General features: G+C 41.2%; 2 protein-coding genes across 2 annotated transcripts in view; both read left to right on the top strand.

The window, feature by feature from the left end:
- LOC109464508 (C2 domain-containing protein 3-like) overlaps nucleotides 1-2455 on the top strand; it is a 17029-nt gene extending 14574 nt beyond the window's left edge. The window contains exon 6 of the mRNA XM_019761515.1: nucleotides 2270-2455. Within this exon, the coding sequence (XP_019617074.1) occupies nucleotides 2270-2455 (186 nt within the window). The remainder of the gene's footprint in view (nucleotides 1-2269) is intronic.
- Nucleotides 2456-5159: 2704 nt separating this feature from the next.
- LOC109464673 (C2 domain-containing protein 3-like) overlaps nucleotides 5160-13054 on the top strand; it is a 35041-nt gene continuing 27146 nt past the window's right edge. Inside the window, exons 1-9 of the mRNA XM_019761713.1 lie at nucleotides 5160-5210; nucleotides 6167-6394; nucleotides 7021-7100; nucleotides 7499-7704; nucleotides 8307-8530; nucleotides 8864-9106; nucleotides 9425-9571; nucleotides 10294-10480; nucleotides 12614-12748. Coding sequence (XP_019617272.1) covers nucleotides 5184-5210; nucleotides 6167-6394; nucleotides 7021-7100; nucleotides 7499-7704; nucleotides 8307-8530; nucleotides 8864-9106; nucleotides 9425-9571; nucleotides 10294-10480; nucleotides 12614-12748 — 1477 coding nt within the window. The 5' untranslated portion in view covers nucleotides 5160-5183. The remainder of the gene's footprint in view (nucleotides 5211-6166; nucleotides 6395-7020; nucleotides 7101-7498; nucleotides 7705-8306; nucleotides 8531-8863; nucleotides 9107-9424; nucleotides 9572-10293; nucleotides 10481-12613; nucleotides 12749-13054) is intronic.

Below are 13054 nucleotides of genomic sequence, written 5' to 3'. Positions count from 1 at the left end.
CCTTGTCAGTGCCAAGCTTGCCGACGTTGTTCCCAACGATCATGATATTGGTTATCGTGTATGGTGAAGGGTTCTGAGTGGGACCCCCCTGGTCAGGCCTTGTTTCTTTTGAGCAGATCTGACAGGATTGATAAGCCTGAAACAAAGGGACAGAGACAAAGGGCCCTTTGTAGCTGGTTACTTCATACGGGTATTTGGTCCACTTGTACCGGTACGCTCCAATGTCATACCGGTACTCACGGCCATCACTACGGCTGTCACCTACACCACACTTCGCTACGGACACTTCACGGCAGCTCTGCCAGCTACCTGCATCCACACATGGCACTAGTAGCTGCATAAGCAGCAACAAAGAGATTTTAGCCATCAGCTTTTATCGTCATGATAGAATGTTAACACATCAACGATATCGATAACAATAAGATACAACAGGCTAAAATATCACCATATTTCCCTTATCAGAGGATTTTCCAGAAATGTTACCGTTAGTTCATATACAGATGTAGGGTGACCTGGACAGCAGAGAAAGTAGCAGTTTTCTCCGTAGTGGCGCAACAGCGGTCTAATTCCACCCGGACACGCAGCTTGTTACAGGTTTTGATTGAATATTTTTTGTATGTTTAGGGCTGTTGCCTCGCAACGACGGCATCGTGAAAGAACAGAAGCATTCTTAGCCTAGTTTACAAGCCACATATTTTATGACAAATCTTAAATAGGGACACAAAAATTGACCAAAAGACAAATACATAAATACATTTTTATGGTTTCTCCTCCTCCTTCTCCTGCCATTTGATTGATTCAACTCCTTCATTTTTGGGCCAAAACAATAATAACATGAAATTTGGCATGAAGGTAGAGTGGGCAAATGCCCCAGGCTTTTTTTCCATTTTTGTGATACAGGCTTTTAGAATGGTTTGATTTAAGCTCTTTGGCTGTGTTATAGAAAATGTACTATAGCAGTGTGTTACCATATTTGGGCATGAGTTATCAGAATGGCATGCAGAGCAAGCAACCAAAAGGCATGCAGCTTTCCACTATTAGTCTTGCTGATTGGCTGTTGGGACTTCATTGGGTTAACTCGATGTTGTGGATATAATCCAGAAGAACTGTCTGTCAAGGCACAACGGTCCAACTACTTGGTCAATGACGAGACTTGAAGAGAAGGGAATCAAGAGAGGAGAGGGAGGACGAGTGTACCTTCGTGGGGATAGCAGAAGACTTACATGTATGACACAGCTTAAGATGGGAGTCATAACAATGAACGGTCTGAAGACATTATTGGACATGCTTGAGGGAGTAGGACCTAGGTGGTTGCCGGAGTCATTACTCCTTTGACGTTAGAAAGAAAGAAAAGAAAAGACAAAGTCATGCCATATTGACAGTCTGAACTCAGCGGCATTCAAGTGTTTTGGTACTAGGTACATGTACAATGTATGTCAAGCTTTTCTGCTCCAGCATTCTTTTTATCTTGAAAATCAACAGTTTGCATTATGCAATTAAAAATCCTAACCAATAATGTACATGTAGGGGATAGCTATCTAACTGTTGTCACTTCATACTATAGTTATATCAATGTAAAGAATTGTTTTCCCTTGTGTTTCTCCTGCTTTCCCTGCCATGTCGTGAAATGTGGTAAAGCCATCCACTCGTAGCCCTACTCAACTCTTCCCCACCTCCTACTCGTAGCCTAAATTGAAATTCGTCTTTTGTTTTGAAATAAATTTCATCTTTCACTGCATTTGAGGAGCAATATTTACATATCCTCTGCAACACAGGTAGTTTCATTTATCGCCCTTTTTCGATTTCTAAGGGGCACTGATTCTAATTTTACTAATAGCGGAGCGCTGCCCGAATTCTAGATATTTTTCTAAACATTATTCAGTTTTAATAATATTCATTGAATCGTCGCCATGGTGATGATTTTTATTGCATTCCTTGTTATGTCTCCTTTCACAGAAGGAAACATTGTCTTTGCTCTGTTTCTTCTGTTTCTCCATCAAATATAAAGGTCAATGACCTGGATCAGAGGTCTGTCACCATGGTAATGGGTACTGTACCAGATACCCTGTGGTGTTGAGTTACATTATGTAGCAGGCCAGAGCTGGAGGGGCTGGTCACCATATACAAGTATATGAATGTGTTTGAGTAAGAATGAACAGAGCAGTAGTTTGTTAGGAAAGACCATGTGAAGGTAATGTACTCCTAAGCATTTGCTTATGTTACCTTTCTAGTATAATTAATTATAATATATTATCTTTTACCTTTTCAGGTGTCTGTTGAGTTGGCCTCTGACAGTAAAGACTTTCCCTCAGCTTTGGCCAAGACCAAGTTAGCCGAGCTGAAGGGGTCAAAGGTCGTACCCATTCCTCAGCCAAAACACAAACCAGTGACAGCTGTGCAAAGAGCTGTTCAAGACATAGTAGAGAAAGGTGTGTCACTCTTCTTTGTAACCTAAAGAAAATCACACAAATAGGTTCATTACAGATTATTCATGTCATGTATAATAATTATTATGTTTACCTTCACATAAGGAAAACATTGTTTTCTCTGTTTCTTCTTCTTCTTCTCCAAACAAAAAAAAAGGTCAATGACCTGGACCAGACGTCTGCTACATGTAGCTCGTAATGTAGCAGACGTTCTATTGTGTTGGATTACATTATGTAGCAAGTTGCAGGACAGAGTTGGAGGGGCTAATCACCATATATATGAATGTGTTTGAGTATGAATAAACAGAGCAGTAGTTTGTTGAAGTTAAATATTATAGTGTGGCATAACGGCAGAGTATTCGGCTTAGAACCAAGAGGTCCCGGCTTCGAATCCTGCCATGTCACCAATCTTGTGCCCTTGGGACTCTAAGGCATTACGACTTTCCTCACTTCACTCAGGTGTTAATGAGTGTACCAGTCTGAGAATAATCATCATGATCGTGGGCATTAAAAAAGAAAATTATCATAGGACAGGATAGCTTACTTATTTATTTATTTATATTATATATGTTTTTATTTAACCTGTGAGATATTTCCTTTGTTCGTGAACAGGTGAGAAAGCAGCTGTGCATACAGCTGACCAGCCACCTGTCCGAGCAACTGTTGGTCAGACAACGCCTTCTGAGTCTTCTTCATCTGTAAAGCCTCCCCTTCCTCCTTCAACCTCTGGACATGGTCAAACTGGGGTGACTGGGAATTATGAGGTATGGCACTCTTTGTCACATACAGTATTTGCTGCTGAAGACAGGTAGAGAGGGGACGTCAGTACATAGAAGTACTTAACTCAAAATACTACCTGCATAATGCAGGTTAGGGTAGGTAAAATTGGAACTACATGTATGCAGGTATTTCTGATTTCTACCTGCACCTAACCTGCACTGGTCCATGTACTGGGTATATGTAGGTTAGTGCAGGTAAAATTGGAGCTGTGCAGGTATTTCTGATGTCTACCTTCACATAACCTGCAATGGTCCATGTACTGGGTATATGCAGGTTAGTGCAGGTAAAATTGGAGCTGTGCAGGTATTTCTGATGTCTACCTTCACATAACCTGCACTGGTCCATGTACTGGGTATATGCAGGTTAGTGCAGGTAAAATTGGAGCTGTGCAGGTATTTCTGATGTTTACCTGCACCTAACCTGCACTGGTCCATGTACTGGGTATATGCAGGTTAGGGTAGCTAAAATTGGAGCTGTGCAGGTATTTCTGATGTTTCTGATACATGTAAGTGTACATTGTATGTGGGATTTTCATTGGTCTATGAAGTTTACAAGAGAAATGACAATGGTTTCTGGACAGTTTTTCTTTTTGGTATGATTTCCATACTTTTTGAAATTCTTGGAGGTACAGGTACATTCAATGTCACCTGCAGAAAAAGTACAATGTATTTCAAGCCCCATGCAATATACATACATCATCGGCTATGAAAGGACCCTCTTTCATTCTAGTTGCACATGGGGGTTCAGTGACATTCATTTGATGTCATCAATACTACTGCCACTGTATACTTACAAAATGTTATACTAGTTGAAAGGGATGTTATACTAGTTGACAGAGGCAGAGACACATTACAGTGATTCATTTTTAATATGTACAAGGGAAGCTTGTAGCTTAATAAATGCACCTTGCACATATTTGTCTTCACTAGGAGGCCCAGGCTTTGCACATGCTGCTACTCGTCACAGAAGGCCGTAACATCACGCAGAAGGGGATTCCCTCCTTCGCTAGCAGGGGCAACAGAGATCCGTACCCACCTCCTCAACCAGTGCCCAAAGTGGGGCCAGTTATATCAGGTACACAGTCTGTATCTTGCATACTGACTTTTATATCATACCTGGGCCCCAATAATGTTCGATATGGGTGTTCTGGCCTGTGCAATAACTAGCGGTTACAGCCGGTTTGGTTGTCACATGGGCTTCCAAAAGTTCCTTAGAATAATTTAAACACGTTTCACCTGTGCCTAGTTCACCACTTTCGAAAATTGGAATACTAGTACCAGATGTGGACTTTGGAATTGATGTTGTTCCCTTTTTTGGTTTAGGGACATCAAATTTTCTTATGCGAAACTAAGATATGGCCTAGGAAAAAATGTTGTGTTTCCTGACCGACCCTAGAAAAAAACTGTCGGCCCTAGCCTTTTTTTTTGTGTGTGTGGACCCCTGTAAGGGACATACATATTTTGAGCTGATCTACCTTTTCGTGATGATGATGATGAAATGGTTTATTGAGAATTGGTTTCTACCTCCACGATCTGACACCTGAGTGATGAAATGTTGCACAATCAGTTTTCCAACACTGACATTGAAAATTGCAAGTTTTATTTTGTTAACTTAAACTGTCACAGTTGGAACTCTAGAGATCAACAAAGTCTTTTAAAAAATAATTGAAAAAATCCCTACCTATTGACTGAAAGAGGAAACGCAACATTTTTTTTCCTAATTTGCAAATCAGAAAAAAAATGAAGCAGGCAAATCCGTTAACCAAGACATTAAATTGATGTGGCCTAACGCCTTCCAAACTTTGTTCCAGGATTCCCCGCTGGCCGTGACCTGTCCGTACGTAACCCGTACCTGGTGTGTCGGATGTTCTGGTGTGATGAAACCATCCGCTCTAACGTCTGCTGGGGAACCAACGACCCCCGCTTTGACTTCTACCAATCTGGACCCGTTTTGCTCACCCCCGCTCTGCTGGAGCGCATGAGAAACAACTTCATGATCATCGAGGTTATTATTTTTTTTTACTTAGGCCACACCAATATAATTAGTAACTGTTGTTTCTCTGATTTTTTCAGAAAAAATATGAAGCGACAGACCAAAAAAAATTAATAAAAACAGGTCTTGACATCCTATTATATCCCCAAATGCCACGATAGGAGCCATGAAGTCAACACAATACTAGTATTCAAGCAAAGAATTTTGAACTTTCAATCAAACCACTGCATTCATAGATGGAAAAACTGCAACTAGGAAGAAAAGTTCTTTCCTCAACCGTTGGGCACCAAATATGAGCATTTTTAGTTGATTCAGAACCAGAATCATTTTTTTTTTTTGCAAAACAGAAAAAAACTGAAGAGGCACTAAAAGTCAAGAACCAATTCCAGACTTATTACAAGAAAACCATGTCACATACCGGTACCCCTTTTCTTTCCTAACCACCTAAAACCTTCCATAGATTGCAAAATCTGTGCTGTAAAATGAAGAAAACATTGCCATAGGGCATCGTCAAGTGTCGGCCTCCATGTCATATGGCCAAAGTTTTGCCCAAACAACATTGCAAGGTTGCCAACATGCAGTTTTGTATACTGTAATTCACTTTATGTTCACTGTAGCAAAAGTTCACGGTCTGAGAAAAATGGACATGTTCACGGAACTATTATATTCACGGTGGCTACAGTTGCAGGAAAAAAAATGTCCAGGAATTATTTGTTACATTGTAACTGTACCGATAAGTTCATGGTAAAAAAGTGACAGTAAAAACAGTAAACATAACAGTACAGTGAAAAAATCAGGAATTGCAGTATGCCATGGGTTTAGGTCCGGAGTTACGAGTACCTAAACCTCTTGACTTGAATCCGGACCTGAACCTAAATGTGGGTTTATACACAGCACTATTTGTAAGCGGTTTTGAACTCGGTTGAGGCAGGTTAGGGCCAAGATATGACAACAATATTCTATTCCAGGTCTGGGACAAGAAGACGGCGGCGCAAAACGACGTCCTTGTGGGAATGGTGAAGCTGCCGCTCCACAGCCTGTACATGTCGTTCCGAGACAAGCGCATCACCCAGGCCCTGCTGAAGTCGCGCTATCCAGTGGTGTCTGTGGACGGCTACATGCCCATAGTGGACCCCTTCACGGGGGTACAGTATGGGGAACTGAAGGTCCTGCTGGCAATGGGAGCAGTACAACAGGTAACTTCATCATGACTCTGTCTTCTCTGTATGAAATGATGATGAAAGTGAACCGTGTTGGGATGTAGATGTTCTGTGATTATAGTTTTACCTCGTACACGCCATGCAATAACAGTAATTCATGTCGGGCAATAGCCGCTGACCTATACAGTGCAATAAGCCAAACAACACAAATCATGCAATATACTCTTTGTAATGCTATTCTTTTATTGAAAATAATTACTACAGTAATACAGATGCTTTTTTTTAAATAATGTCCAATTAATATATAGTTAATCCCAGATTTTAAACCTCTTGTCACCAAGTTTGATCAATTTAAATGTCATCTGTGTACATGTATGTCATAGTTGTTGTCATTGTTAATGCTGTCCTGCATGCTCGGTCATTATTGGCTGGCATGACCTGGAGTTCTTGTATATTTCTTGTTCACTGAATGAAGAATGATTTACACTAATTTAAGAAATGGCAGCAGATATCAGTCAATATCAGTCAGGTTTCCTCATCCAAAATATTTTGTTTTGTTTGCGACCCAGAAATTACATTTGATGCCATTGGGAACAAGTCTTTTCCCTACGAAATGTAGAGTTCTGAATTCTGATAGTGATACTCCATGTTGTACCTTCCAGGTGACAGAACTACAGAGAGTTAAACTGGACAGGGATGATGTGATCTTACCTGACAGACCTCAACACTATCTACACCACAGGTCAGACTCTGATGATCATAGGTGTTAAGCTGTGGACTGTGCTTACAGTCTGTAGTATATCTCTTGTTGAGAAGTGTGATATGGTTTTTAACATCATGCTTAACTTAAAGTATGTCTCCAACACATATATTGTGTATAGGCAGCTGTGTGGCATTGTGTGGCATAATGAGAGCGTTCGGCTCAGGACCAAGAGGTCCGTTGCGCCCTTAATTGGGAAAGGCACTTTACACAACTTCCCTCCCTGTACTGTATGGTGGAGTGATGCCCACTGGACCTTTCAGCTAATCGTTGATACATGTGTCCAAACACTGTTGAGGACACAGACAAATTTGGTGTCACCAATGTGCCAAGATCTGTACATTTGCCACTAATAAAACCGTACATTTTCTTAACTTCAGGTCAGAACACGGTCCCATCTCTGGTTCCTCAGAACCAGTAGTACCACCTGACCAGACGGAGCACGTGTTTGAGGTGGTGGTGGAGGGGGTACGCGGTCTGTCCCAGTTTGAGACAGCCGTGTGGGGAGAGGCCGACTGCTTCGTGCAGTATCACTTCCCAGCCCAGCAACAAACCGTCCAGGGTGGAGGGCCTGCTGTTAGACATGGTAGGTGCCACCTTGTGGCAGAAGATGGTACTGCAGTAAAGTATTTGGCATACAAGTCTTACCAGGTAATATCTTAACATAAATCAACATATTTTGCAACTGCAACATTTCTGCTTCTGAATTTTTGAAGTGTCACTGAGCCAATTTTCCAGCTTTACATTTTCATTAAGATTAGTCTTGTGAATAGAATAGGCATTGAATCAAATGTATTACTCTAACTACATTAATTTTTGTATATACAGCTCATTTGCAATACCCCTTTCACACTCTCCCCATATGCATGCAAGTCATGTTTTCTGTGCGAGACTTTTTGGAGATGACAGCACAAGTTATCTTTTTTCCATACAAAGTGACCTTTTTAAAGCTTACAGTGTCCCAGTTTATGGTTTCTGAAATACACTGTGTCCCGACTTTGCCAGCATGTAAAAGACCCCTTTACAGGTGGCTAGCCTCCTAAAATACAGTGAACAGCTGGTTTTGATGGTAGCCTGTAATAACATTCATGGGCAACCTACTTGTTGCTTTAGGCAGGTCAACTGAGAAAAAAAGTCTTTCGAAACCTAAATCAAATCATCTTGTCTGTTTCTTGACATTTGCTGCAGCCATGATCAGCCTGAAGCCCCACAGAACGGTGACCACCCTGTGCGTGCCTGACCCGACGCTCCACCACACCAGCAGGCACCGCCTGCAGCTGCCCCAGGGCACCCCCGTCCAGCGGGAACTGCTCACTGCCTGTGCGGGGGTGGGAGGGGGTGCTGGAGGGATTCCTTTTGAAGTGTGGTGCAGATACTACTATCCAAACATCAGGGACCAGATTATTGCAAAGGTAGGTTTTGCCTTACAGGGATCGAAATACCACCTGACATATATATAATGCAGGTATTTCTGATGTCTACCTGGCATTTAACCTGCACTGGTCCATGTAAACTTTTTGGGAGTTGCATGTACTGGCGAAAGACCAAGAAGAATTTAATCTATTGTAAAGGTACATGTAACTAATTTTAAAGGGAAAGAAATTTAAAAAAAACTCAAGTTGCCTCTTAAACATGTACCTTTAATATAGTGTTTAACAATATTATATCTTGAAGTTTTATGGTATGCCAGATATGGATGCCATAAAATATTTTTTCTGACTATATTGCCCTGACCTTATAACCAGGCCACCCTCCCCCTGGCTAAGCTATGTGGTATGGTCACCATGCACAAGCGAGGGGAGACCAGCGTCCAGACATACGCCCTCCCTCTCACGGCTGTACCCAGCGACGACCAGCCTCACACAGCAGAACAGCTGGCCAAGCTACAGGACAGCGGCCTCCTGGACGTCAGCTTGAACTACAGAACGGCAGCTGTCCATGTGGACAGCACAGTAGGACAGCACGACGGTCTGCTGTCCAGCCCACAGGTTCGTTTATATTTTTATTTTGATACCCTTTAGTCCATGGCTAATCTTCCAGGGTTCAAAACATATAAACATATAAACATACTGATAGCAAAATTAAAAGAGAATGAACATAGATAATCATCACAAATTATATACAGGTTAAACAAAATGATCATGACTTAACTTAATATATATAACTTAGCTTATGTACAACTGGTGGATGGCCTTTTTGAATTGATGTGGACTGGTCAGTGTTTTGATACTGGGTGGCAGGGTGCTCCATAGATTAATGGCGCGGTAAAGAAATGTTCGCTTTTTGCTGTTTGTTTTTTGGTTTAGGTTTGCCTGAGTGTTGGGTTGTTGAGAGCAGCAGGGTTGAAGGCAGCTGCGCTGTCTCTGAGCCAACAGTACGCTGACATGGAGTACCCAGCTGAAGTAGGGGTGAACGTGTACTGTAAAGTCACAGTGTCCTTCCTGTCACAAGAGGTGGGTAGCTGCTTGCAGAAGTAACGATGTGCAACTAAGTCGGTAGTTTAGCAGTAACATCATGAAAGTTCATCTGTGTTGGTAGTAATCATAGTAAAACATTGAACTTCAAAATAAAGTCCAACATTTTACTACTTTAGCTGCAGTAACATTTGTCAGTTTCTTGTGTCTTAGCAGATTCTATGAATTCTACTTATGAACAAAGAACCAGATATGTTGCTTTAAATTTGTGTACTGTGGTATGTTTTCTGTTATTAGATTAAAATCTTAAATTATATAAATGAATATTTTGGTTGCTTTTGTGAACACTCAACAACTTTTGGAGTAAAGGTACCTTTGAAATGTAAAAAAGGGTAAAGGATAGTAGAGATGCATGAATGTACTAGACAATAATAATTATAACTAGAGAAGTAACATTTGCAAAGCAAATGCATTAATCTTTACCTTCGGACATGGTCTGCCCTGTTAATTTTTACTCAAACACATTCACATACATGTACATGTACTACAAGTATATGGTGACAGGCGTAGAGCAGGCTATGAAATTGCAACATTATGTAACCCAACACCAGTCACCATGGTGACAGACGTCAACAAATCATGTCATTGGCCAGGTCAGAGGTTAGTGTTTGAAACAGAAGAGGAGGAGGAAGAAACTGAGTAAAAACAATATGTTTTCCTTCGGTAAACATAAATATAGTACTTTTCTCTCCTGAACTAAGGACCAGCGTGTGACGAGAACAGTAGCGCGCACGTTTGCCCCAGAGTTCCAGTATCACCTGGACTTCCCCTGCCCCCTGGTGTGGACGGACCCCCAGGGGCTGAGGGACGGGGCGTGTCTGGCCGAGCTGCTGGAGACAGGAGAGGTCATGCTGCAGTTCTGGCACCAGATGCCAGGGGGCAGATCAGGTAAGCCGAATGAAACTAGGGGGCCTAAATCTACAGTACATGTATATCCCAAAATCTTGACTGCAAGATGTACATGTACAGGGCATATTTAAAAATGCCAGTAGACGATATGTTTCATCTGGTGAAATAAATAAACAAACAAACAAACATAGATTGGATGTCCAACTGCATTACCAAAAAAAAAACAGCAGGGGGCCCATATTCAAATGTGCCCTTCTTTTTTGCCCAGACGGAAGGACACCTATGTTTCATCTGGTGAAATAAACAAACCAACAAATAAACAAACCAATTGGACATTCAGCTGCATTACCAAAGAAAACTGCTAGGGGGCCCATTTTCGAATGTGCCCGTATTTTTGCCAACTTTTACCCAGATGGAAGGATGCCAACAACTACCCACAAACCAATTTTCACACATACATTGTACATGTGTACATTTACAACTTTTTGAGTCATGCTGTCAACACACATTCAAGTAGCAGATGGAATTAAAAAAAATCAAATGTGCCTTTCTGACATTACAAATGTACCTAGAAAACAGTCACGTCAATGAAGGTTAGACATCCAGGTGATAAGATATGCCAAAAAAACAGGTACTCAAGGAACTGGATATGATTCTGGGAACGGTCAGACGTTTCAGGTACATGTAGCATCCACTACCTTTTGTCAGTAACACTGGTGAGATCTCAGGATAAACAGAACAGATCAAACTATTATCATGCCCGTAGCCAGGAGGGGTTTGGGGGGTTCACAAGGCTCAAAGGTCCACTTTTTGGTCCACTTTTTGGTCCACTTTTCATCTAAAGGTCCAAGATTTTTCTTTAGATGGACTGATTCGTATCACCAGCGGGGCAGAAATCGTATAAAACTGCCTAGTACTTTGTCATTGAATAAAAAGTTATCTCTAATTTTTTCTTTGAAATCCTCTCAAAAACGCAGGAAATGCCATTTCAGAAGATTCATTTTTCAAAATTTCCCAGGGGATCATACCCCCCGGACCCCCCAAGGAACCTCGCGCCTTCAACACTCACTGGTCCCTCAAGCAGTGGGAAGAACCCCCCCCCCCATTCAAAATCCTGGCTACGGGCATTATTATTAATACAGTTGGAGTGACAATTTTTTATAGTCCCATGGGAAACAAAATCTAGACAAAGTGTGACAAAGGTTAATGGAAATGGGTCAAAATAGTCTTCTTTCTAGACTGCGCACCTATTGGATCATCCTACATTTGTCATATTATAAGTTATGGGGCAGTGCTGGAGTCACGCCTTGAAGCCGCCCTCCCCACGAAACCCAATGCAAAACGCCCATGTCAGGGTGTGGCAGACACCGAAACTAGACCACACCAAAAAAAAACACTCCGTAGGTAAAACACACACAATAAGAGGGTTGTAAACCACTTCACCAAACTCTAGATACTATGTTTGGTCTTGTACTTTACATGTATATGGTAGAGGATATGATGTCATTCATGATTAACCAATCAGTGCGCAGTGTAGCTACAATGTAGCTCCTGTTGTTTCAGAACAGAGCTGTTCTTACGGCTTGGAGTGCCAGAGAACATACCCATAGCCCCCCTCCCTGTTGAGGGTGGGGTTGTAGAACATCTAGAACACATTTCGTGTAAGGGTTGGTAGATATGTACAAATATATAGATTTCTCAGTACAAGGAGTAAAAAGTAGTTACAGTTACCAGGGCTCGAAATTCATTTTTGGGAATAGGTGCAGGTGCACAAAAAAATTTTTGGGTGCACCATATAAAATAAAATAAGAAGAATGTCAGCAAAACTAATTATTCATTTCTAAAGAAAAGTACTAAGTGTGTAGTACTAAATGATTTTATAATTTTTCTTAGTTAGATGTTATTATTAATAAGAATATGCTACATACTACTAATGTATACATTTTACATACATGAACCTATGAAAATATTTGGGTGCACTGGTGCACCCACAAAAAAAATTGGGTGCACAGCTCCAAATTTGGGTGCACTAAGGTGCACATACATATTTCGAGCCGTGTAGTTACAGGTACATGTACTGTAGTGTACTGTAAAAATTACTATAATTTTTGTGTATTCAACTTTTCTTGTCAAATGCATTTAGTCACCCTTGCCTGTTTTGGTTGTTGCTAGACTTGGAGGGCCAGTATGTCGATGTTGGACCTAAGGAGTCACATGTGGTTGGCAGACGGCTGTTCCACAGTACAGGGGACGTTCTACTGGGGACCACAACCCTGCCACTGGCAGCCCTACTGACCAACAGGACAGGTATGGGATAAAAAGGGCCTGCTGTTGTCTGTAATGTTTCTTGTGTTTTTTTGTACAATAAGGCCACACCAATTTAATTTGTTTGTTAATTTTCATTTTTTTAAGAAAAATATGAAGCGACAGGGCAAAAAAGATAGATAAAAACAGGTCTAGACATCCTATTAATATAAATAATATAGCCCTAAATGATACAGCAGGAGCCATGAAGTCAACACAAAAGGGTGGGTTAGTATTTAAAGGATGAATTTTAAACTTTTAATCAAACAAGTGCATTGATAGATGGAAAAACTGTGAAAAAAACTAGGA

Source organism: Branchiostoma belcheri, unplaced genomic scaffold (genome assembly GCF_001625305.1).
Source record: "Branchiostoma belcheri isolate BF01 breed outbred unplaced genomic scaffold, Haploidv18h27 scaffold14, whole genome shotgun sequence".
Taxonomy (NCBI): Eukaryota; Metazoa; Chordata; class Leptocardii; order Amphioxiformes; family Branchiostomatidae; genus Branchiostoma; species Branchiostoma belcheri.
Note: the sequence above shows the minus strand (reverse complement) of the source record. Positions and strands in the feature narration are given on the sequence as shown.